A 25,135-nucleotide genomic window follows, 5' to 3' on the forward strand; every position below is an offset into this window, starting at 1 on the left:
AATAAACATTTCAAGGAAAAAGCAAACCATATTGATTTATATTTCAGTATTTACTTCTGACTTCAAAACATGATTTTAAAAAACAAATTCCAAGATCACAAGTCCTCTCACGTCCATATGCTTAAATCCATGGCTTAGCTTTCACACAGGGGGTTAAAATGGAACAACAGGCTATGTGTTGTAACTGTGAATGTGTCAAAACTGATTTAACAACACTGTATTCTCCATCCCCCTGACAGCTTGGTGGAAAATCAATTTAAAAATAATAAAATGGCCAACTTTACCATGACATCCTGCACACACATCCAAATTTTATTCAATCCAGACTTCATAATCAAATAAGAATGCTACTCATGTTTCGTGCCTGGAAACTTATCACCCATTTAGATTGCATTTTTTGACACCCTTCTCAACTTCCAATAACTGTTACAGAAGCAGAATGTTGGTAAAGAAAACGTCCTGCAATATTTGCGACTGAAAAAGGTAACCCTCTTCCAAAGCAGACCAACTTCATTGCAGTGATTAACGCTCCGAATAGATGACATCATTGGAAAAATGAACTGCATCTGTCAAAAGCCATCATGTACAATTCAGTAAAGCCCCAGAGAGATCAGAGAATCTGCCCATGAATTATTAAATAATTAATAGCAGTGCATGTTTAATTCGTTGGGGGGTGGGTGGGGGGGGGGGGGGGGGGGGGGTTGTGCCGTTGTGTGTGAGGCACCAGGGGGGCACTCAATATATATGGCCTAACTGTAAAAACATGTAACCAATCATTAACACTGGCCCAGACCCCTCACAGGAAGAATTACTATAAAACGTGCATGTGTGTTCCTCCCCTTGTTTTCTCCTAATATTGATTTCTTAATTGTAGCTATATTCCTTCGCTGTTCTGTCACTGCAATTTGATCTAACATGCACAAAGAAGCAGTTTCTGAATCACTCTGCAAACCATGGCGAAGTCACATACAGTCTACGGTCGCTGGTGAGAAATGCTGCAGTCAATTATCATATTGTGGGACTCCCAGCCATGGTGAGCCTAGTCCTGATTGGTTTTGGGGCTCAGGAAGCATCGCTGCATTACGCACACATGCCTTAACCGACTCCACTCAGGAGCCCTTATCTGTGCCTGTTCTTAAAGAAAACTCTGTCCCAGTTCTTCCCATTAGGAAGAGGGTTCTCAACTTCGCTGTCGATAAGGCAGAGCGGCCAGGTGGCGATTTGAGTCAGCGCAGCTGTGAAAGGACTCCCTCTCCCTCCAGTAAAACTCACAGCAGACGTATTATAATTCCACCCTTGGTACCTGTTAAATATTTTGGATACGCAGCCTTTTTCACGGCCTCTTTTCCCACCAGAATCTCCAAATATTCAGTTGGTTGAGATGCATGCGTGCTATGCTATATAATCACGAGTTTTCTGATGGTTAGTGCTACAGCCCCAAAACTCTCCCATCGTCCTGACACCCTCCTGCTGTACCACAACATAAGGCACAGTAAAAGTTATTGCGTGATGGAAAGTAAAACGGTTTTAATTCATCTACACAGAGCCATGGGCGGGCTTTACCAGAAGCCAGGAGATTAATGAGTGACTCTGTGGCTCCGCCCTGAATCTCACCACTGCCCAGTGTCGAGAAGCTCATGTTTTTAATTATCAGAGTGTGACGATGCCATTAATAATGATAATGAAGGCAATGGTTGTGAAACAAAACTGGGAAGTCAATGAGTCATTTCACCCACAATGCATCGGGAATGGTTTCTCAGCAATGATCTCAACTTCTGCATGATTGCCGTTAGCCAGCTGGACAGTTAAATATTACTACTAACACTAATCACTCGCTTTAATTTAAATAGCTGCCCTCTTTCTATCCCATTACCAAACAACAAGTAATGCCATGCTCATTGATGTGCTCAGAATTTGTGATGAGATTCCAAATTGGGGAAATCGTTAGCACTCAAATATCACTATTTAATGTGTACAAAGAAGCACACGCAATGCTGTGATAAAACAGCCCTGAATAATACATACAGTACATCTAGTAATTACATCAATAAAAATAAGATATTTTGAATCTGTTTTGGACTTTATTCATCCAGAGCGAGGCCAGCCATTAAATGTGATGGGAGAAAGACAATAAACATTCTGTTACTGGATGCAAGGTGCTGGAACATTTGCTCCAACAGTGCAAGGACAGCTTGGAACAGAAAGAATCTTGCAAACACGTGATGCACTAACATGGTATAGCAGCACCTGTATGTGTCTGGCAGCGCCTTGTCTCGGCTTCTGGAATATCACTCTTCTCGTTAAACACAACATGCAGTGGGGACGTCTCTGTCCGCATAGTTCCTTTGGGAACGGACTGGCCCTGGAGGAAGCCCTGCTGGTTTGGAGGAGTCTCGTCCTGGCCCGGTTTGAGCAGGACGTTCCTCAGGAAGTCCTGGATCTCCTTCACGTTCTGAGCGCCCCCCGTGTTGCTGGAGCCTGGAGGCGAGGGCCAGGCGGCTGCGGACCTCTGGTACACCCTTCCGTTCCAGGGCTGGGCGGGGCATGGGAGCGGAGGGTACTCATCTATTACCGGAAGCCAGGGGACGCCCTTGCCCTTCGGACCTTGGACTCTCTTCAGGAGCTTCCCGGGACTCCTCTGTTGCCTCTCCTCTGTGGAGGAGCCATCCTGCTTGGAGTCATGTGGGTCCTCACTGTGGCAGGAGAAATCCCTGTGGACCTGCGAACCCCCGGGCCAAATGTTCTGTCCCTTCGGCAAACCCTTGAACTCTTGCTGGACAATCTGATTGACCTTATTTTGCTCAGAATGCAGCTCACCTTTGCTGTGAGAAAGAGGGGAAAAATGTCAATTATAATTGTCTCTGTGGTGCCATATATTACAACAGAAAGCCCCTCTCTGTCTGCAATGCTTTAGAAACAGAATGTTCTTGCAAAAATGCAGCCAAAGACATTTTGTCAATTCATGATGACAGTGATAATGATAACAGTGACGAGAACCATCATTATCATCATCATCATCATCATTGTCATAATCATCCTCAACATCATGACCACGATCATCATCATCATCAATATCATCATCATCATCATCAAAACTAACTTGTGCAATCCTGGTTCAGAGATTTTTTGCATAGCCAAATACGATCAGCCGAGTAAGGTTTGCTTATGCTCATTCATACTATTCCTGTGCAAATGGCGGAAGCTAGCTCTTAATATGAATATTTAACAAGGTTCTTGTTAGTCACCGCCGTTCCGTTGCGGAACAGACAGTACGCCTGGGTGATCACGTGGTGCACCTGCATTTCCTAAGACTGGCAAAGACAGATAGCAATCCTGCTCAAAAGGACCACAAGAATCATCCCTAGCCCCCTTTTTGTACCAGAATAGGGGGACAAGGAATATCTTAGGAATTAAAGGAAGATACACTTCTTCGATGGGGGCAGAAATACTTCAGGTTTGCCAGTGACAATTTTTTCACTCTGCTGAAAATTCCCTCAGGAATTGTGCTATACGCTAATGCAAGGGACCAGTCACAGGAGAAATGAGAGTTAGGTATATTAAAGCTATTGTGTAATGGTGATAATCTTTGCACCAAGATCACTTTTCCACAGCATACTATATAAAGTGACCAAGAAGCAGTGACCAGAAATAAACCAAAAATCAAATATTCAAGAGAAAGGGTCACACTTCAGAATATGGCTCAGTTATCAATACCTTATGTATTCGCTTCTTCTTATCACACTTTTTTATTTTTATTTTATTTTGATCCTTATATTCCAGTTTTTGAGTTAGGTTTTTCAGCAAGACATTCGAATGTGAAAATGTGGTCAACCACTCAGTTGGGCAGTCTGTTTAAGGCTTAAAAGGATTTTAGAGAATATGCATTTATGTGTTTTAATATTGCTTCTCAAATGCCACCCATTTGTTCCTAAAGCAATGACTTCTCTCCTAGACTATAATAATTAAGACTTTGAAAAAACAAAGACCAGCCATGTCTGGCCATGATTGAACAAAGCCTAAATACATGTAATATGGTATGGTTTAGGCTTCCATAACCCACCTATGAAGCAATCAAATCCTACACTAACAAGTTATTGTTGTGTGCTACTGGTGAAAAAGATAATTTATAAATCGGACAACTAATTTTGAAAACTTTTGAGTCATCTCAGATGATGTTTGTTATAGCACATTTATTTAGGCTAATTTATATACAAATTGAATTAAAAAAAAATAAAATAATATAAAAAATAAAAAAACTAATAACTTGAACTGAACACATCCTCGCTGTTTTATTTCAAAACTGAAAGAATTGTAATTAATGTGGTTTTGACTACTGAGGTAATTTCCTATATTTATGTGAAAGTAATAAGCGTTCCTGGTGCTAATTTATTTCAGTACGATTCGGGAAAACAGTTTTGGATGTTCATAGTAGTTTAGTCTACACATTCACATTTCACACCACTCGCTTATACTGTAATGACTCATTTGCAACAGACACATATTTTACCTATACAGTATTCCAGTCCATGCATTCATGTGTGTAATTAACAGCTGGCAAGTCAAAAGGTCACACTACATCTACATACTGCATATTTGCATATAACAGATGCATTGCAGCAACACCCGTGAGGCGAGCATCCATGCAACAGCCCAGGTTATTCCGTGGTGAAAATAATAAACCCTTGCTATTTTCACAAAAAATAACCATGTGAATGTACCCAAGGAGATGGATTTTTCGGATGAAAATATTAAAAAGGTATTTCGATCTTGGGACTCACTGTGAATGCAGGTTTCAATCGTGGACCCATTGACTGGTTGGATTGGATGTCAATCTGCAATTCTTGAGGATTCTCTTAACTGGAATATTATGTTATATTTAAAGAATTCTTAAATATTTCAATATTTGTCTTAAGAAGTTTGGTTGCCAGTTTATTTGTGTCAGCGTGAAAATAATTCAACAAACAAACAAATAAATAAATAAATCAATAAATAAATAAATACTTTCAGCAGTCTCTTATTGTATTATTTACTAGATTGCTGCCATACACAACTGAATTAAACCTGTTACTGCACTGGTGTGAATCATTTTGCTATGACACGTTTCCCGTGGTGAACAATCTGAATAACATTCAGTAACACGATAGATGCTGACACTCACCAACATTGAGGCAATCAAACATTGACATAGCACCTGGCAAAGACAATACAATTTAACAAGGGGTTAAAATCCCATACTGTATTGGGCGGACTATTATACCAATAGGAATATAATGTATTTGAATAGCACGCACATGCATTTGCACAATGACAATTCTGAGGTTTGAGTTGTTACATGTATTATATCTTTGACACTACTGCAACCCTTGGCCTAGTCTTCACTTAAAAGACTACTATTTATTTACTGTAGTGTCCTGAATTTAATTTCAGAGAAACTCTACTTATGTCTCTCTGTAAACAGTGTAGCATATAGTTTATCAAACATATACATTGGTGACTTTTAATTGATGCATTTTAAATTAGCATTAGTCAAGAGTTGAACAGGGCATGAAATTCCTTTTGCAATCCCCTTTACAAATCAGGTGGTGCTGCTTGAAAGAACACTTCCTATAGCTTGCGACACAATTTATTCCACTTTGTTAAACATTATGTTGCTACAATATTACAGTATTAAAACATCAGAGAAGAAAGTCTTTCTCCCTTGCCCAACTGGTCTGTGAGCTGTGAAAATGAATAGGTTTAGTTAGGCTATCCTATATCCTAAAGTGTGCTGTTGTTCTTGTAATTGTTGATTTGAGAAATACCCTCTTTGTGGACAGGACAAATTAATAATGAAATTAAAAATATATTCAGAGCCTGGCTTGTAAGAATATTCCTAATGAGGGAATATTACTAATACTGCTGCTGCTTATAATAATAATAATAATAATAATAATAATAATAATAAAGCAACTGTATCCTTAGGGACATTCCATAGAGCTAGCTAATGTTCGTGATTGCAGTTACTCACTGTCGCCCGGGGATCGTGATTTTGGTGCCATCGGTGGGAGCGGCTGTACTGCTGTTGCAGGCATAGGATACATCGTTGAGTGGTGTAGTTTGAGAATTCACGATTATTTCGGAGGGCTTGTTTATATTATCTGGTGAAACTGACCGTAGGTCTTGTCCTGGAGATTGAATCCTCGTCCAAATTTGAAAACATATCCTATCTAAGTCGTCTTTAGGCGTGTTCGGATGAATCCACACAGACCGGGGAAAAGGTGCCCATGCATCCCAGCGACGTTTTTGGTGTCTCCCAAATTTAGCCGCAAACATCATATCACTTGGCCTAACCAATCTTTGATTGCATTTCCGGGTCAATGTAATAAATTATAAACGTTGGAATGCTTTGTTTGAATATGTTTTGGAACCCAGTTTAGAATATACAGACCAACTGACACAGCCATGGGAACTAAAATGAGGATTCCATGCACTGTGTTTACGCAACGTCACAGAATATAACCTGGTGCGCAAAAAACAGTTGTCGCTTTTAGGGTAGCCTAACCCTTCATAGTGAAGTTCAAGCTGAGTTACGTCTTTGGACCGTGACAATCACTTCAGCAGAGTAAATAAGTCATTGCATCGCATGGGTAGATTCGGTTTAATGTGCGTGTATTTATTTATTTATTTATTTATTTATTGAGTGTAGAGGACACATTCCGTGACTCAGAGTTTTTTATATAGCCTAACCAAGCGCATTTGAATGAATGAATGCATTAATTAATTATCGGTTAATCGTGTGGGTTACTGGTCGCATCAATTTCACGTTTACATAGCAAGAAATAGTGCTCACCAGTCAAGCAATTAGCCTACAGAAGATTACATGAAACTAAAAGTTTGTTTATCTGAGCTAAGCTATTCTTACCAATGCACACTGACGTAACTGTCCCGCCTATTGTGTTTATATATATCCTAAAAGCAGTCTATCCATATTACCTATATAAATTACCACTCTGAGTTACGAAAACAGATTTTTGTTCTCATACCAGTCTATACTACCCTCAACAGACGTCCCACCTTGGTACAGTGGTACATACATACATTATTATTATTATTATTATTATTGTTATTATTATTGTAGTAGTAGTTGTTGTTGTTCACGTTCTTGTAATACCGGCAGAATCATTCCTCATTTGGCATAAAATATAGCCTACGTTATTTTATGTTATAATTCGTATTATTAATTTTATTCATTAGGCTGCATGGTATTAATCAGCATCGACACACGTCAACACTTAGCGACTTCTGACGGAAGCCTTCGGTTTATTACCAATAAGGCGCCTTAAACTTTGCAAGGGGGGGGGGGGGAGGGGTTGGCTGGGGAGAGAGAGAGAGAGAGAGAGAAAGAGAGAGAGAGAGAGAGAGCGAGAGCTTTGCAGTCTCTTCGCGTCGTTAAGACTGGAAATACTACACGCTTAAAAAGGCTCGAGATACTGGAAATAAATGATCGATTAGTTATTGATTTCCCATGTTAAAAGATCTAAGCTGTCAAGACGGCTGTAAACTTTGTAATGGGGACAACGGACTCTCGGCGATTCGGTGTGTTTTTATCTTTGTTTTTTCCGGTATACCGTTATTTATTCTAAGGCAGGATGAAATATGAAGTATCGACAGTGAAGATAAGGGTATTAATTCAAGCAAAATAAGCGTAGCCTACAAGCAGAAGCGTCTTGCGAGAGCAGAAGAAGGGCTCGCCTCTCTCTCGTCTCAAATCACAGAAGAAGAAAAAAATCAGGGGAGATATATGAACGCTTGTTCAGAGAAACTGTTTTTAAAGGTATTTTCGTTCATTCTTGTTGCTCTTTTGGTGTAAAAATATTTCAACTAAAATTCTCTAACCCCGCCGTCCGCATGAGATGGTTCAGTCCAGCTGCAGAAGCGGAGTCTCAATGCATTGGGATTTTTCTCAGCGCCGACACAAAGTGAATCTTCCTTTTAAAACCATCTGATAACGTGCCTGCCAAAAATCCTGCCATGAGCGCCGCTTTGAATTCTGACGGAACGGGACTAGTAAGGACAGCATGCAGATGCGCATATAGCGGGGCGAGGAAACTGGACGGACTAGGGATTTTTGCGCTAATGAAGGTGGGAGTACAAGCGCACTACTGGAGCCGGGTTCTCTTCTTGTATATGGGGTTGCTGGCTGCATCGGTAAAGGGTAAGTTACCCGTTCTGTATTATGCCCCCTGTGCACGGCGCAGAAGGGGGAGCCTAGCGATAATAGCCTCTTGTTTGAAGACAACACAGTGTTTGTTTATCCGCAAATGCAATTTCGCCGTCTTGTCTCCCCCCCAAAGTTCCTCTGAGATGTGTTGTTTTCATACTGAAATGATTGATGAAATACTTGCGGCAATCCTCCTTGTGCCCCCAATACTGGACTTAATTTTCATGGTCAAGTGGTGCTTTTATGACAGGGGTTTAAGGGAAACCGTGAGAAAACCACGTCCATACGACTATTTTAATAATACATGTTCTATTATCTGTGTTGCGTTACAGGGCAACGCACAGTAAGGTAGCCATTTGGGTGATATGGGTGCTGTAATGGCCATAGAGACTGGACATTCGGTGTAGGCTGCATGTAATTGTGTGTGCTGTTTGCCGTAAATGCCAAATTGTGTGTATCGTTTCGCCCCCTCCTCCTTCCTCTGTTTAAAACATTATGCTGAGATTGGTGTCAGCACCATATTTTAGTGCTGTCCACACAATGCGCTTGTGCTGTGGCAAACGGATTCTACTGCAATTTCCCAAGCCTGAAATATTTCAATTATCTTCCATTGCGAGTTTTACATTGGATTTTGCTGAACACTATTAGTGAAAAGAAGGGAATGTGTAAGACAACATAGACTTCAATTTCATACTGGCTCAGCGATAGCTTCTGTTAGCTTTAAAGACAGACTATGAAATGGGTTACACTGGAGGCTATATTTGATAATCGTTTCTCTAGCTGATAAGGAAAAGTGTATGCTTTCAGCCTTTCTATTAGTGTTTCGTCGGTCTCCGTTACTTTTAATGTGTAGCTATCACAGGCTATATACCAACATTTGTATAATATGCTATTTCTAAATTAATAGCTGAAATCCGTGTTATTAAAAGAGAGAACGCAGCCTACCTTAGTGCTCCTTTAACTTGTGTGTGTGTGTGTTTTGTGTGTGCGCGCGCGTGCGCGCGCGGGGACCGAGTGGCTTCATTTACAGGTGGCAATGGAAAATGGATATTTTTTCACTGAATGGATACGGGTCATAATGAAAATGTGCTCCCTAATGGCAGCAGGTTCTTAACATACTTTGTCCCAGTAGCATTGAGAGGAACAAACAGAAGGAATTGGAACTGAAAGTGAAATTCTGGGGGAAATCGCATGTACGCGTTATGCAACACAATGCGCACATCAATAAAACTTTGATAATTTCTGTATCTTATTATTTGAATCGTATATTTCTCTCTCACGTGATTAATATATTTCATGGTCTTTCGTAACTAGTATGTTCGGTATTATCCTTTTTTCCATTTCTCTTGTGGGGACCAGAGACTTCCTTCCACGAGGACAGAATCAATGAATACAATAAACGTCCCTTGTTACTCATACTTCACCTAGCCTTCTTCTCTAGTTTAGTCTTCTTCTTCTCTACTTTAGTCTACTGTCACGGGCTGGACGCCAAATTGCAATTATATCATAATAGCTAAATGTAGGCCTACAAACAAAGTGGTACATGAGTAGCCTTTTCTTGCACTGAGAATTATTCCGTTTCTTTAGAAATCAAAAGACACAAACAGAAGCAGCTTGGGACAAATTATTGGTTCATTGCACCACCTTACTTAAAGATATAGGTTAGGTCTCACGAAATAAGAAGAATGACCACACGAAAAAATTAAAATAAAATTGGCTTGTGCCCAGTCGAGGAACGTCTTTTGAAGAAGAATCGCTCTGAGGTGGTAACTACGCCAGTCTATTTGAGTGTTAATGAGCGGGGTAGCATACCGTCTCCTGGAGAGTAGCAACAAATGTTTTGTTAAAGTGATCAATGTAGTTGGTTATGTGTCAGAGCGGCTCGAACCCGGTAGAAATACCGCTGTTAACACAACGCTAGGATGTAGTTGTCGACTACAGCCGTTTGTGATGTATTGGGTTATCCATTCCAAAGCAGTTTCCCTATTTTCCCATTGAGCGGCACCAAAGCTTCACAGTTGCACATCGGCTAGGCGATATGAACGCTATGTGCAGGTATTGTCAGCTTGGTTTTAGACCACGAACACACCAAGTGGGTGTCATCTGCAGCTTGAAACTTATACGAGGCTTCAACAACATGCGTTCTGATCTCTCGTGAAATAATGTCAGTTCCTGTTCAAACGACTATATACATCTGTAATGCCCTGGTTTCCCGGCGCAGTTGGTGCAAGGAGTACTTAGACTAAGTCGCATTAAGGAAGTGGTTTAATTATCTCTGTCTGAACGTTTGCGAAGACATCTGCACTCCAGCTCACCTGCATACACCGATAGATACACTTCCGACAGGGCTGAGGCTCCCTTGAGTTGCCTTGTGTCAGATGAATCTTTCCAAAAACGCAGCACCGCTGCACCCTGCTGTTTCTAATTCAACATCACCCACCATTTAGTTCCATATTGAAAGCCGTAGGTTATTCAGTGCGTACGCAATTTGGGTTTTTGTAAGTGGATGTAAAGCTTGCGGCCGAACCCCTCTTAACAGTCGATGTTTTTGCGGTCGAATTCTTTCTGAAATCTTATAAGCTACGTGTTTGAAGGTATCATTTAGCGCACGAGTAACATTCCATTGTGAATATAGCCTACTGGAATAGGCTATGTACTTGCGATTCTGGTTGTGATTCCACAGCTAACGTGATCGAACACCCGACAAGTCAGTCCTCCGTCACAGAGGAATAGTGTAGCCTATTGGTAGGTCTTCTGCATGTACTTGGTCCCCCTTATTTGCATTAACAATGTATTTTCTTACTTAATGTTACGAAACAAAAGTTGCACTGTCAGTGTATATTTATGATGCAACTTGGTGCAACATCATTAAGCACGCGCGAACTAGTTGGCACGCAGTGGAGATCTCCTTAATAAAAATCCAAGCATCTGTGGATGCATTCAGATTGCAGTTCGCTCACCAAAAGGGGCGTGCTTTTACAGCTTCTGCTGAATTTTTGACGGGTTAATATTTGTGTAGACTGTAGAGGTTTATTTGGCCATTTTTCAACATACAGCATACAAGCGAACGGTGCAGCATTCACGTGAATGGTGCTCATAGAGGAATTCAGAAGAAGACGACAGATCGGTTAACACGGAGTTGCTATGTTAAGGTTGCTTAACTATAGGACAGATCAACATTAGGCCTATATGTCTTTATTTAACGTTATGTATGTCGCCATATCCTTTTTGGCTTTCTTTCGCCATTTTCTTTCCTGAAAGCCCTTGTATATTTAATAATGATTACTCTGCTTCTTAACCTCCCATGGTGCGAGACCTATACATTTATTTTCTCTGCACGCAATAACTATCCTTTGCCTTGATTAAATTTGAGCCGCAAAGGAATTGAAACTGAAGTAACAAGAGAAATCACCTTTGCTCAAGTTGGAGCCCACGTGTTCTTAATAAAAATAAAATAAAATAAAACGAAATAAAATGAAGTCGTAGAGCATGCATGAATTTAATGTTGACAAGAACAAACATAATGCTGGTTAATTTATATTTGAATTTGATTTTATTGTTTTAATGTGAAAATAAAATAAAAAAATCCCTTGTAGACAATAGTTGTATAATATATTTGATTAATGGATGGAAGACCTGACGTAATATTATAGGTGAAACTAACTATCATTAGATATATTATTTTTTTTGTAGTCTTAGATCAAATACAAAAATTCCACGCTGTTTATCATTCTGAACCTAAACACTTGCTTTTGTACTAAATACTACAAGTCATACCAGAATAAATAATAAATTAATGATAAATCAAATTTGGCCCCATTTCTTCAGAGAACATACATACACGCGCACACAAACATGCAGACACACACACACACACACACACAAACATGCCCACAAACACACACAAACACACACACTCTATTTCTCTCTCTCAATCAAAAAGCCACTCAGCACTAATTACCACTGAAACAAAAAGACAAGTAATTCAGGACCACGGACAGCTCTTTTCGGGAGCAACAGAAGTTAAATAGGTTGTCCTTGACAATAATCCCAAATTAAAGACAGGACTGCTACTTCTGCATTACTGACAACAATGCTACCTACAGCCACAACGAACATGGGTCGAAGCAGTGCAGCCCCTGGGTACTCACAGGTTTTGTTTGAGAAGGCTGTCCAGCATCAAGGACAACTCTCTGCAGAGCCCTGCATCTGCAGCAAAAACCACACCCCCATCAATGAAACTCAAACCATCCAACCAATAAGAGACAGCTACCAATGAACAGCTTTGTCGCGCTGTTAGAAAAACAGTGCCTGTTGAAATCAGGCTTTCCTCAGTGCCACCTCCACCCCAATTATAAGTGCCGGCCAGATCTCCATACTCTGCAGGCACATGTGGGTGGACTAGGTTGAAATACAGTTCCAGCCAGGTTGTGGAATTTTGGCTGCATGTATGTCTCTCTCCTCTGGCTGTTCAAAGTGATGTGGGGCTTTGCTTACTCCCGCGGAGATACTAGTCATTGGAGAATTTTTTATTTTTTATTTTTTTTAAGTAGTGCGTTTGTTCGTTCACAGCGACAGGTGAGGAATCCTGATTAGGGAGGATCTTTGTGGGGTTCTTTGTGTATTCCGTGCTCTGTTTGGATAGAGGCCCCTGGTGCAGTGAGAGATGTAGAGAACAGCTGCTTGAGAACACAGTTGAGCAGGTTGGCCTTGGTCTTGAGAACTGCTGTGGCTTGCTATGTTCATGTCTCCAAGGCTACCAAGCAAGCATAAACCATTATTGCAACTTTAAACCATTATTGCAACATGCTGTAAGGTTATTTAAGGTTATAATAGATAACAGTCTTGTCATAATGCTCTGCAACCAATCAGAACTTTCCACTTTTGCTCAGTTTTTTTTTGGAAATACATATATTTTGAAAAGTTATAGAAACAGTGTTTTTTTTGGCAGTTTGCAAATGCATCTTTTAAAAGTATTCCCATAAAAAAAAACCCCAAAAATAAAATTGGACACAATGATACTGTGACCTGGACCCATTTACAAGGTAACCGGAACATTTTGTCCCTGATCCGTGAGCAGCAATAAGTGGAACCTCCCCTTCTGTTATTCACATTAGCTCAGAATACAGCATCAAAGTGAGAAATCAGCACTTTTATAGTGATGATCTGAACGCATGTCCAATGTAGGAGAGGTCTGCAGCTTCCCCCCTGGGACGAAAGGGGCAAGGAACCTTTTTACCGGGTCATGCGCAAAGGAAGAGAAGAGAGCTTTGCACCCGTGACTCTCTCGCCCTCCCCGCGAACCGGCGGGCAGCTAACAGCCTGTGGATCGCAGGACGGCCGATGCCACGATGCGACCCCCATCAGTAAGGTCAAACAGCGGGACGGCGGGCCCCGTGTGAAAAAAAGGACGGCGGACGGTACTGTCCTCGGTCTCGCCGCAGCGGCGGATTTGCATTTTGGGCCGCCGGTGCCCGCGACCCGCGAGTCAGCCGGCAGCCGAACGGGAAGCCGAACGGCGTCTTTGTCGCGCTGCGTTTCTCAGCCGCTTCAGGAGCTCGGCCCGGGGTTTTGATGCAGGCGTGCGGTAGGTGGCCTGATACATTTCTGCTCTACAGCTCTCCCGTAGTGAATCGCCACGCAGGGGTTCCTCAAAGACGAGCCGCCTCAGCTGCGGCGTTTCTGCCTGGGGAGGCGCACAATCGCAACCGTGAAGGGCTGGTGTGTGTGTGTGTGTGTGTGTGTGTGTGTGTGTGTGTGTGTGGGGAGGGGAGGGGGTGGTGGGGGGTTATGGTGCCGGTGAACTCATGAGGGATCTACACTGCTTTTCCTCCACATATTCTCAGAGACCTTTCATCCCTTCCTCGCCTTCCTGGGGGATAAAATGTGCCCGAGCGCCAATACCCCTGTGGAGAATGGGCTTAGCTTGACCTCGGTTAAGTGCTCGATTCAAATCGCTCAGATTGCTGCTGCTTTATCTCCGTGGCTGTGGGCTCTGCATGCCGGCTCATGGGCTGGGAATGTAAAATGCGTGAGGGGTCTGCTATCTTATAGCCTCCTCAGCGATGGCTCATTATACTCTTTCACCTTGCTGTCTGCTTGGTTGGTCCACCTCTTAAACGGAATAAACGATGCTTACATGAGCCCCGAAGGCATTCCAGTGATAAACATATTCTGTAATACACAGCAAGAGTGTGGTGGTTTCAGGCTTTGAAACTTTGGAGTTAATTTATTAAACCCTAATGAGGTTTCTTGTTTCACTATTTTATAATGCATTGGGTGGCAAATGCACCTGGATCCAGCTAGTCAAAACCTGAGGTTGGTTTGTGTCTCCAAACATTCCTTCACATTTCTGAACTTTCAGCAATGATTGGGTGACTGTACTGGAGTACATTTCACCAAAGAGATTGGAAAGTGTGCTTTCAGTGAGGGGCTCCAAATCCTCCAGGACTGCTTTTCAGGGGTGCTATCGCTTTGAGATTGCCAGGAAAGATTCCTTTTCCTTGCAACCTGTCAGTTCTCTGTCTGCTTAAGACTTTGATTTTGTGTTCTCTTATCTTTGATCCCCCGTGATTAGATTATGGAGCTAATCCATTTATGTCTCTCCCTGCTCAGATGTTTTCCTCTCTCTCTCTCTCTCTCTCTCTCTCTCTCTCTCTCTCTCTCTCTCTCTCTCTCTCTCTCTCTCTCTCTCTCTCTCTCTCTCTCTCTCTCTCTCTCTCTCTCTCTCTCTCTCTCTCTCTCTCTCTCTCTCTCTCTCTCTCTCTCTCTCTCTCTCTCTCTCTCTCTCTGCCTCTGACTGACTTTCCATTCATTCCTTCACTCAATTCTGTGTTTGATGGTGCTTGATAAAATGTTGCTTGTAGTTATATTTTTCAATGGTAACTCCTCTTGTAGTTGTATTTTGTAACCCGTGTTCATCCTCCCCCAGAAAGCTGCAATGGTAATCACTGAGCAAGAAAGGCTTACGGATGTGTTTTCTCTGAATCTCAATATTTGTGCTATGGATAAGCCCTGGACTGCTCAGACTGCTTAAAGTTAATGGAATGGCCACAGGCTGCAGTATTGGAGATGCTGCATGGGTTTGTTAAGAAGCAAGGACCTTGCAAATGCCATGTGTGCTTTTGTGTCCTTTTGGTGCTTCTTCCTCAGTCAGAAGGGAATAAAAATGAGAGCCAGAGCAGGAGAAAGGGAAAATGAGCAGCAAGAGAGCAGAGAGGGGGAGAGCGTGAGGGAGTGAAATGTATTGAAGCTCAGGTTTAGGAGAGATATATAATCAGGTGTGAGAGAAATGGGGAGAGAGAGAGAGCGAGAGAGAGAGAGAGGGAGAGGGAGAGACAACCTGAGAGAGAGGGAGGGAGGAGGGCAGCAGTCAGCTAAGGAGTCGGCTCCCAGGACTGTTATCCGTTGTAATCCCTCTCAATGCCAAGCAGCTGTCAGAACAGCGGGGTCTGTCAGCCTGGAGGGGAGGCCCAGGGAGGGCGGATGCTAATGGGGCGGGGGCGGGGACCGCAGAAGCCTGATTGGGAGGCTGGGACATTGCGGAGAGGACAAGCTCAGCACTGCGCCACGGCACGGCGGGGAGCGATGTCGACATGCTCCACCTAGCGGGGAGGGTGCTGCCTGATCTCCGCTCGCCCCGGTCCTCCCTCGAGGAACCACGAAAAGCCAAAGGCTTTATTCAAGGTTCATAAAACCTCTCCTGCACCAGGCTTTGAAGTGGAGCTGTTGCAGCCTCTGGGTCCAGTATGGTAGCCCGGAGGGCACCCTGAGACAATTGAACGCCCAGGCCAAAGCTGATTCATCACTGAAGACTTAAACCCCATGCCCTCTAAGTACTATCAGCCAAAAGACTGGACTGAGATTCCATGTCAAGAGACGAGATAAAATAAGAAAAGAATCCACAAATTGCAAAATGCTCCCTTTTGCCAAATTTTTTTTTTTTTTACCAAATGTTATGTTTCAAGCTACTACACTCATCTCCAGGCATCTTAGATGAGAAAGATAAGGTAGCACTAGTACTTTACTGAAGTTCAAAATTATTTTCTGCCGAAAATAACGTAATGCAAGACTTTTTTCTCACAGCAAATTCAAAGGGCAAGTCACCCGATCAATAATTCACTGTGGATGATAATTTCAGATGCTTAGCAGTTCAATTATTCTATAACTGAACTAAAATCGAATGCTCATTCTCTTGTCGTTCAGAAAACTGCAGAACCCAAAAGTGGCAATCATTATTTTTATCATTCAGAAAAAAGTAGTTAAAATTTTAGGCCTGACAGTTTCATTAAACAACAGTGAACAGTAAATTCATTTAAAAAGTGATATATTTAATGTTACAGTGATATTTTGTTACTTATAATGGTTCATACAGTCTACATGGGTGAGTCCTCCTGTGGTGAAAAATGACCACATTTGCATTTGTGAATTATACACTATTACAAATTATTTGTCCATATCAACAGGTACATCCATGGATTCTATTGTAACCTATTGGTTAAAGATTGTTGCTGAGGATCCCATAGTCCTGAGTTCTGCGAAACTGTTGATGACATGTGAAAGATGGAGAGGTGGGTGGAAACTGGCAATTTTTCTGAGCTGGATAAACTCAGGGGCAGGAAGAGAGAGAGAGAGAGAGCGAGAGAGAGAGAGGGAGGGGGAGGAGGATCTTTAATTGCCTGCCTCTTCACTTGCTCCTCCATGTCTGCCCTTGTTGTCATGGGAACGGCATGAGACTCCCGGGTGTGAATGTCTAACAATAAACAAACAGGGCCGCGCTGGTATCCTTCCAGTGATCCTCTCGCTGTCCTTCATCCAATGGGCAGCTCGAAAACACCGGATTATTTAGTCATATCCAGACAAATGAAGTGCTCACAAAGTTTCACCTCAAAAATAAGGCTAAACAAAACGAACAGTTCAAATCAATTTGATTAAAGTGGTCTGAAGTTGTTTTGGAGGATGTGTATTAACTGGACTGCTTGTACAAGAGTTAATCAAAGTGCGCACTAGATGGCAGCTATTATGTTATTTCCAGCTAGTTTCATCCGGTTTCAGGCCTAAGTCTGTGTCTCTGAACATTGGGCTCATTGTTGATACCTAATTCGGTTGAAAGTGTGTGAATCCCTTCATGAATAGAATCACTCCCTTCACCATGAATGCCCAAAGAATTTTCTGGCCAGGGGCCAAATTTGGGCCCTGAAACGCTTTGGTTTGGCCCTTTAAAGGCGGCAGTAAGTCCCATACTGTGCCTTATAATTTATAAACCTACCAAAGTGAAAATATTTTAGAAAAGGTAATACAGACGTTGGGTTACAAGGACACTGTAGAGCAACTACTGTCTGACTTCTTGATAAGGCTGACATTATTGTACTCAAAGTACTTACATGGCAATTATCTATTGTAAATTATTGCAATCTCAACTGAAATCTCAAGTGATGTACTGTATATTACATGTTATATAGATATAATAGAAATATGTAGATATATAATAGCTATATATCCATTGCCACATGTGGTGTGTGCCTTCACTGAGAGAGAGACAGAGCCAGAGAGGGAGGGAGGAGGGTAGCAGAGTGAGAAGGAGAGGGAGAGAGAGTGATTGTGTTGGGGAATACCAATGTCCTAGATCATTCCCAGATCGTTCCGGTGATCTGTCATGGTGATGGTACATGGTGCAACCAAAGTCCCATTGTGACATTTGTTTTCTCTACTGAAATAACCAGCCTGAATTACATGTAGCACTCTCTCGATGTGGTAAGATATCGCCCAATGCACTGTGAAGATACACTGACCCCGTGAGCTGCCTTATTCAGCTGCTTATGTATGAAACAGCTCTTCAACCTGGTTGTGATTTTTTCTTTTTTGTGTTGCTCTATTACCTGCTAAATCCAGTGGAAACAAAAGGCATTTCTTCAAAGTAATCTCTTTGTTTCCAGCGCATTTGTTGTGATATTAATGTACAATGGCACGTCTGTAATTGTGCGCATGAACATTAGTTTGGAATATGGATTTGCCCAGGAACGCTGAGGATGGTACTTTCCACTTCTTTCATGGTTGCACTCAGGGTAATTCAGGTGAAATGTAATTATGCAAAATGTCCACTGGCACATGCAATAGATGTGATTTGAATTATTGTGTCTTGCAGGAAGAGGTCTGTTAATGAGAGGGAAAACTTGAGGGATTTATGTTAACCATTACAACTGCTCATTAAATAAATGCATGTTTCTAACCAGTTAAGAATACTAACCAGTGATTAAATTTAGCAGTCAGATTTTAGATTATTTATTTTTTAATGATTAACAAAATCTAATGGATTTGATATAGATATTAGATACAATTGATTTTTTTGTTTGTTTTTTATTATTTTTGGGACCATAATCGTTGGACTACTTTATGACTGTGATTAAACATGTTTGTGATAATTAAATGTAAATGTTGCAACAGAGGAAATCTGCTATATAGTTATAGAATTGCGTTATGGATCAATTCCATATTCAGGCCCTAATGAGTTGGTTTATAAAGTATAAAAGGAAAAGGCTTTCCCTTTAATTTTTGGATTGTCTGTATACCTAGTGGAGGGACTACCCTTTTGATTAAACTAATGCCCACTTCCACTATTGTCCACTGTCATTTATCACATTATTTATTTATTTATTTATTTGTCGACAAATAACTTAATATTCTAATAATATTGACTAGAATGTTCCCAACCCTGTTCCTGGAGTTCTGTTGAGCTGCTAATTAGTAGAATCAGGTGTCCCAAATTATGGTTGATATGAAAACCTACAGGATGGTAAATCTCCAGGAACTGGGTTTGGAACATCTGGATTAGCTTGACAAGATAGAAACTAGACCTGGTAGGGCTGGTGGTTATTTTGAGCCTTGAAGAACAACAATGGCCATCGGTGGCATCAGCTTCAGATGTACTTGCCTTTATGTAGACCCTCCATTTCCAAAAATAAATATTTATAAGAATTTACCAAGTAAATAAGAAAATATTCCATGAAACCCAGGGAGCACTGGCCCTTTGGAACTGTAGTTGCTTTGGAAACTAGTTGTAGTATTTTTACCAGTAGTAACTACCCAATTATGTACCATTCATACTACATATTTACCTGGTAAATGCCTAGTACTTTGGGGACTATTAGAAGAAGTGTTACTAACTCCTTTACTCTCTGACCAGTTACGAATAGCAGCCGTAAGCTGAAACTGGGTATGTTTCTGCTCATAAGCAGTCTGGAGCATGTTTTTAGTTAATTGAAGGTTAAAAATACACAGAAATGAAAAACACCTAAAAAATATAAGGGAAGTTCAAATGTGAAGGTGAGCAATAGCTGGTATTTCTTTAACCGCACACAAAAAAGAGAGGAACTCCACAGCATTAAAACACAATAAAAAATTATAATCTTTAAAAAAAGATGTCCCTTGTGTTACGACCAGCTCGAAAAGCCGCAACATAAAGAGGGACACGACACGACACCAGTTTTTAGATGCAAAAGAATATGGACATTTATTAACAAAAAGACCACAACACGGAAAACAGAAAAACAAACAAAAAAGCTGTGTCTTGTATCAGGGAGTGAGAGAGTGTGAACAGGGCAAGGAGCCACTTATATAGGCCCAGCCCACACCTTCACACAGGTGCCCTCACTCAGCTCATCAGTGAGCTGCACCTAGAATTTAAAGACATACATACACACAAGCAAAACAATAACAGGACAGAGTAACACGTAACACTTGTTTTATATTGAAACTTGATGCAATTAAAAAATAAAATAAAATGTATTATTGATTACATTACATTTATTCCGCAGACGCTTTCATCCAAAGCGCCGTACAAAAGTGCATAACTACATCTTGTCCCCATCATTTGAGTAAGGAAATGCTTCTTACTTGATTTCAAGTTAAGTATGCCTTCTACCCATCCCCCCACATCCAATCAAAAGGAAGGCACAAACAAACTACTAATTTTGAATGTCATCAACTGTAAACAGGAGAGAGGATGAGCTAAAAACATATAAATGTCTTGAAATTACTATATTTCTGCAGTTCTTAATTTATTCATGAGCCTGCTCATTTAATGGGTAAAAAATCATTAATATCTCTGGCCTATTGTCACAGGCACATAAAATGGTGAAATCGTTGAGGGAAGTCATGTCATATCGGTGATATTATACTGTATTTTGCTCACCACTACAAACGGTTTCATCGGTGACTTTGGGCAGTGCAATTGGGCAGGGTGAGATCTGTGAGAACGTTGCTTCACACAATTTGCTTTCAAAACTTCATGAAAGATTGAGGCCAGAAAATGCTGGCTGACTGAGTGACACTAATCCAGCAGATTCCTTCTGTCCCATTTTATAATGGCGCTGAGATGCTGAAAAGACTATGCGGTGAGAAGATAGGAAACAAAAGATATGTAGGGAGAATTCTTTGGCCATGTCTATATTGTCTATGTTTGCGAGGTGGGGGTGTGATGGAGGAGTGACCTAGAATTATTAGAGACCCAATTGAAACTGTGCACGCAGAGCTTATAATACCTAGCAGCATCTTACAAAGTGCAATGCAAAATCCAAAATAATCCATTCCTGAACATTTCAGCACTACATGTCATGTCTTAAATCAATTCTAAAATTTAATTAAACTCTAACAGAATTTGTATGAGTCCAATAGGGAAAACATTAACATTTTGCTGAGAGGCAAGAATTAAGCGCACATGCATTATTAATCAAGATCCAAAAGAGGGCAATTCAATTTTGGCAACATTAAATAAATAAATAAATAAATAAATAAATAAATAAATAAATAAATAAATAAACAGTTATCCCCCACATCCCAATCTGATAATCACATGGTTTCGCAATTCTATGAGCTGAGCCCAGTGAAAAGTCCCCTCATCTTTCTATGGATGACAATGCTAACAAACAACAAAAAGGCCACTTTGTGGGTGTCAAGAAAAGTTAGCGTCAAGTGAAAATTGGTGAAACCAGTATCTTTTCATCAGATTATTTTAATAAACACACTCCTTCCATTTAGTTCAATCATGTTTATTTTAGAACAGGAAACTGTCAAGTTTGTAAGTAGACTGAACTTTCTTCTGCGCAAACCAATAATCTTCCCTTAAGGCTTTATCTAAGTTTGTACTATTTTGAAATAAGGCTTTATCTTAGTTTGTACTGTTTAAAAATATGCAAGCTGCATTGTTAACGGCCTTTTTCTGATGAGCTTAATCTTAATGGGATTTTTTTTACTTCTTTAATGAGATTATATGCATTATCTGATTAGCTGTTAACAACCGTAGATGGGATCGATCAGCAATGGTTTGATGAGCAGTGCTGTGTTTGCACTGTGGATTATCATGCGTGGAGCGCACAGCCCTTCTGAGTGCTCAGGTGTCTGTGGTCTCCAGCGGAGGTGACATGGAGACCTTGAGTACTGAGCTAAAGCAGGAGCTGCTCTCTCTCCTGGATAGGAAGCCCATTAGGATCTCACTCAGGAGTCAAACACAAGGAGAGTGCTGTTCCGCTGGAGCCACAGAGCAGCAATCAGTGTATTGAAGTGTCATCCTGAGTGTCATGGGCTCTGCATCCAGAGAACAGTGGCAGGAAGGAGAAAGCAAACAGGGTCTCCCACTTTGAGCGGCCTCCCAAGCTCTACTGCCCAGCAGCACCTAAGAGCCGATGCAGTGCTGCATTTTAAACCTGTGATGTAGACCAAAACGTTTTTTAAGTGTCAGCAATATGAGAATTTTTGCCACTTTGGAGAATTTTTATTTGCCTTACCCATATCTACAGTGCAGAGGAGCTCCTGCAGTTGGATTTCTGAAGGTTCCAAATGCACGCTGGCTTCGGGATCTTACGGGTTTCACTCCAACACAGAGCATGCTCAGAACAGTCAATCTGAAATGACGCACCTTCATCCGGTCGGAAAATGGAAGGGGCGGCACCAGGTTGGCAGCCTGCGAGGTCACACTTCTGAGCCGCCCTGCGTATATTCGGGGGGTGGGGTGGCTTTCTCCCCCTATGACTATAGGGGAGGTGCAGAGTGGGGGGAACCAGCCGCGAGAGAGAGCAAGAGAGAGAGAGAGAGAGAGAGAGAGGGAGAGAGATGATCATTACTCCTGTCATTTACATACCGTGCCAGGCGGCCATGAATATTTCATCAGGTACGGGAGCAGCTCGCTGGTCCCGCCGAGTCGCTGAGATTAGCACACCGCGCTACAAAGTGCCACGCACAACACGCGTGGGGCTCCGCCTACCTGTTGCCCCGCCCCTTTGCGCGGCTGACTCAGCTGGAATTTTTAATTCCTTTGATGTGTGACGTTGATTATGCAATGGCTCTCCTTTGGGCTATTAGCAAGAATGCATTTTAGGTAGTTCCCTATTGAAGCGGTGAACCATTAAAAAATGATGTAAATAAATAAGCAGGCTATGGAAGATAAATTTGTGGTACATTTGGAAGGAGCACTCTCCGTTTTGAAAGGCATTCAATTGCCGTGTGGGACGTGGGAAGTGAGGTTCCTGAACAGAATGTCCCTGAAAAATCCTAGAGATAAATAAATTTTAAGTACTTGTTTTTGTCTGAGTCATGGAATTGAAACATTTCACTTTATGTCACATATTTATGTCTACTTCTAGCAATATGGTTAATATATATGTGATTTTGTCTTATTTTACTTTTTGGACTTTGTTCATTTATAACCTTGATCACTCTATTCAGCGATAGTGAGTTGCCTCAATTTCTTTTAGTTCAGGCTTGGAATTCACTATATTACATAGGCATGTAGAATGTCTGCTTACTGTCATTACTGTGTATTTAGGAGATTATACAGGGTAAGCTACACTACATGCTTGCATGTATTGCATTAATAATTAGTGAAGGTCCCTTTCAAGAGTATAATAGCAGTTCCCACCAAGCTCATTCTCTATGACACCACAACGGCTCATTTACAAAGGATCCATGCCTCAATGGGCTTTATGAATGCAAGCAAACTTTAAATGCTGTGCTTGCTAAAAACCATAAATAAATAATGTTTGACATTATGATTTGAATTATTGACCGGGGTGTATGTATAACATGCTGTACTTGCTGTATTAAAGCTGCACGTTGTACGTCATAAACCCTATCACGCCTTTCCATATCAAAAGCGCAATGATCATTGATTTTGTCATTGGATTAGGGTGTGTGGGAGTATAATGAAGGGAGCAATGAACAGGTATCGACCAAGGCGCACTTTTCTAGTTTGCCAGCCAGTGTACAAAACTACACCTCAACGTTGATATCGATCGGACAGTTCATGGGAAAGGTGTTGTCAGTCCGAGAAAAGTTTGGAATCGGCGGTACCAGAGGTGAGGACTGGCTCGGAGCGACCGTGGGCTGGCAGCTGGTTTAATGCCCTGACTGTGCAGTCCACCTACATGTCCAGTGGTCATGCTCAGTCAATGCTGGCAGAGGTTCATATCGCAGGAGCGAATACAATGGCAAGACAGATGGCCTCTGGCAGTAGAAACCTCGCCACAGGAAACGCTGTTTGTACGCTTTCATTAGCTGCTTGTTTGCAGCGTTACACTGGACAATAGCACATTTCGCTTGTTGTGTGTCAAGAGTGGTTTATTGCTGTGCACTGACATTCAGAAGACTAGTAGTAACATTCTAAAAAAAAGAAATGAATTACCCATTTCCTTATTATTTCCAGTGGCACCTGGGAATTGAGTTTTGAATTACTGTCAGTTTTTCATAGTTGTGAGCAGACATATGTGACTGCCTATATAATGTATACAAAGACATATGTCTCATATGTCTTTGTATACATTATATAGGCAGTCACATATGTCTGCTCACAACTATTTTACACAACATAACATAATGATGAGAACAGGCCATTCAGCCCAACAATGCTCACCGTTTTCCCGACTAAATTAGTGCTCTGATTACTTACCGACTAGATAGTATCTAACGAGCCTAACAAGCCTCCTCTTTGGCTCTGTTCTCCACCATTTTATATTTGTAATAAAACTATTAACATGCGGTTAAATTGCGGATTCCCTGCTTTTAGTTAAGGGTATTTTTATACACTTTGCTTTCACCATGTACAAATTCCAGCACTCTTTATAGAAAGTCGCCCCCCCCCCCCCCCCAGCCATTTCAGGGCACCATAATGTTATGTAAATGATAGTAGTCATGTTTAGTACTTTGTTGCATATCCCTTGCATACAATGACTACTTGAAATCAATGACTGCTTGAAGTCTGACCCATAGACAAAACCACGTCTGGTGGTGCTCTGCCAGACCAGTACTGCAGCCATCTTTAGCTCCTGCTTGTTTTGTGGGCTAGTCCCCTTAAGCAACTGAACATGCATGTGAAATGCATGTTCAGTTGGATTCAGATTGGGTAAATGACTTGGTCAGTCAGATTTATTTTTCAGTTTTCAGCTTTGAAAAACTTCAACAGTATGCTTGTGATCATTGTCTTGCTGTAGGATGAAGCACTGCCCAATGGGTTTGGAGGTATTTGGTTAAACTTGAGCAGATTAGATGCTTCTGTATGCTTCAGGATTCATTTTGCTGCTGCTGCTATCAGCAGTTACATCATCAATGAGGACAAGTGAGTCAGTATCTGTGGCAGCCATACATGCCAAAACCATGACACTCCCAATGTTCTTTGGATCTTGGGCAGTTCCTTTTGGCCTCCACACTTTGCTCTTACTTTCACTCTGATACAAGTGAATCTTATCAGAGTCTCATCTGTCCACAAGACCTTTTTCCAGAACTCTTTTAGATATTTTGTAGAAAACTGTAATCTGGACATTCTGTTTTTGTGGCTAACTAGTGGTTTGTATCTTGCAGTATAGCCTCTGTCGTTCTGTTTGTGAAGTCTTCTGTGGACAGTAGTCACTGACATATCCATGCCTACCTGTTTAAGGGTGTTTCTGATCT

General features: G+C 41.4%; 2 protein-coding genes across 2 annotated transcripts in view; one reads left to right on the plus strand and one right to left on the minus strand.

The window, feature by feature from the left end:
- LOC118233819 (translation initiation factor IF-2-like) overlaps positions 1 to 9,165 on the minus strand; it is a 33,286-nt gene extending 24,121 nt beyond the window's left edge. Inside the window, exons 1-2 of the mRNA XM_035429808.1 lie at positions 9,146 to 9,165; positions 2,233 to 2,822 (exon numbers count right to left, since the gene is read on the minus strand). Of these exons, the coding sequence (XP_035285699.1) occupies positions 2,233 to 2,338 (106 nt within the window). The 5' untranslated portion in view covers positions 2,339 to 2,822; positions 9,146 to 9,165. The remainder of the gene's footprint in view (positions 1 to 2,232; positions 2,823 to 9,145) is intronic.
- Positions 7,399 to 25,135, plus strand: part of csmd2 (CUB and Sushi multiple domains 2) — a 260,284-nt gene continuing 242,547 nt past the window's right edge. The window contains exon 1 of the mRNA XM_035429807.1: positions 7,399 to 8,194. Within this exon, the coding sequence (XP_035285698.1) occupies positions 8,011 to 8,194 (184 nt within the window). The 5' untranslated portion in view covers positions 7,399 to 8,010. The remainder of the gene's footprint in view (positions 8,195 to 25,135) is intronic.

The sequence above is a fragment of the Anguilla anguilla genome, chromosome 8 (genome assembly GCF_013347855.1).
Source record: "Anguilla anguilla isolate fAngAng1 chromosome 8, fAngAng1.pri, whole genome shotgun sequence".
In the NCBI taxonomy this organism is placed as follows: domain Eukaryota; kingdom Metazoa; phylum Chordata; class Actinopteri; order Anguilliformes; family Anguillidae; genus Anguilla; species Anguilla anguilla.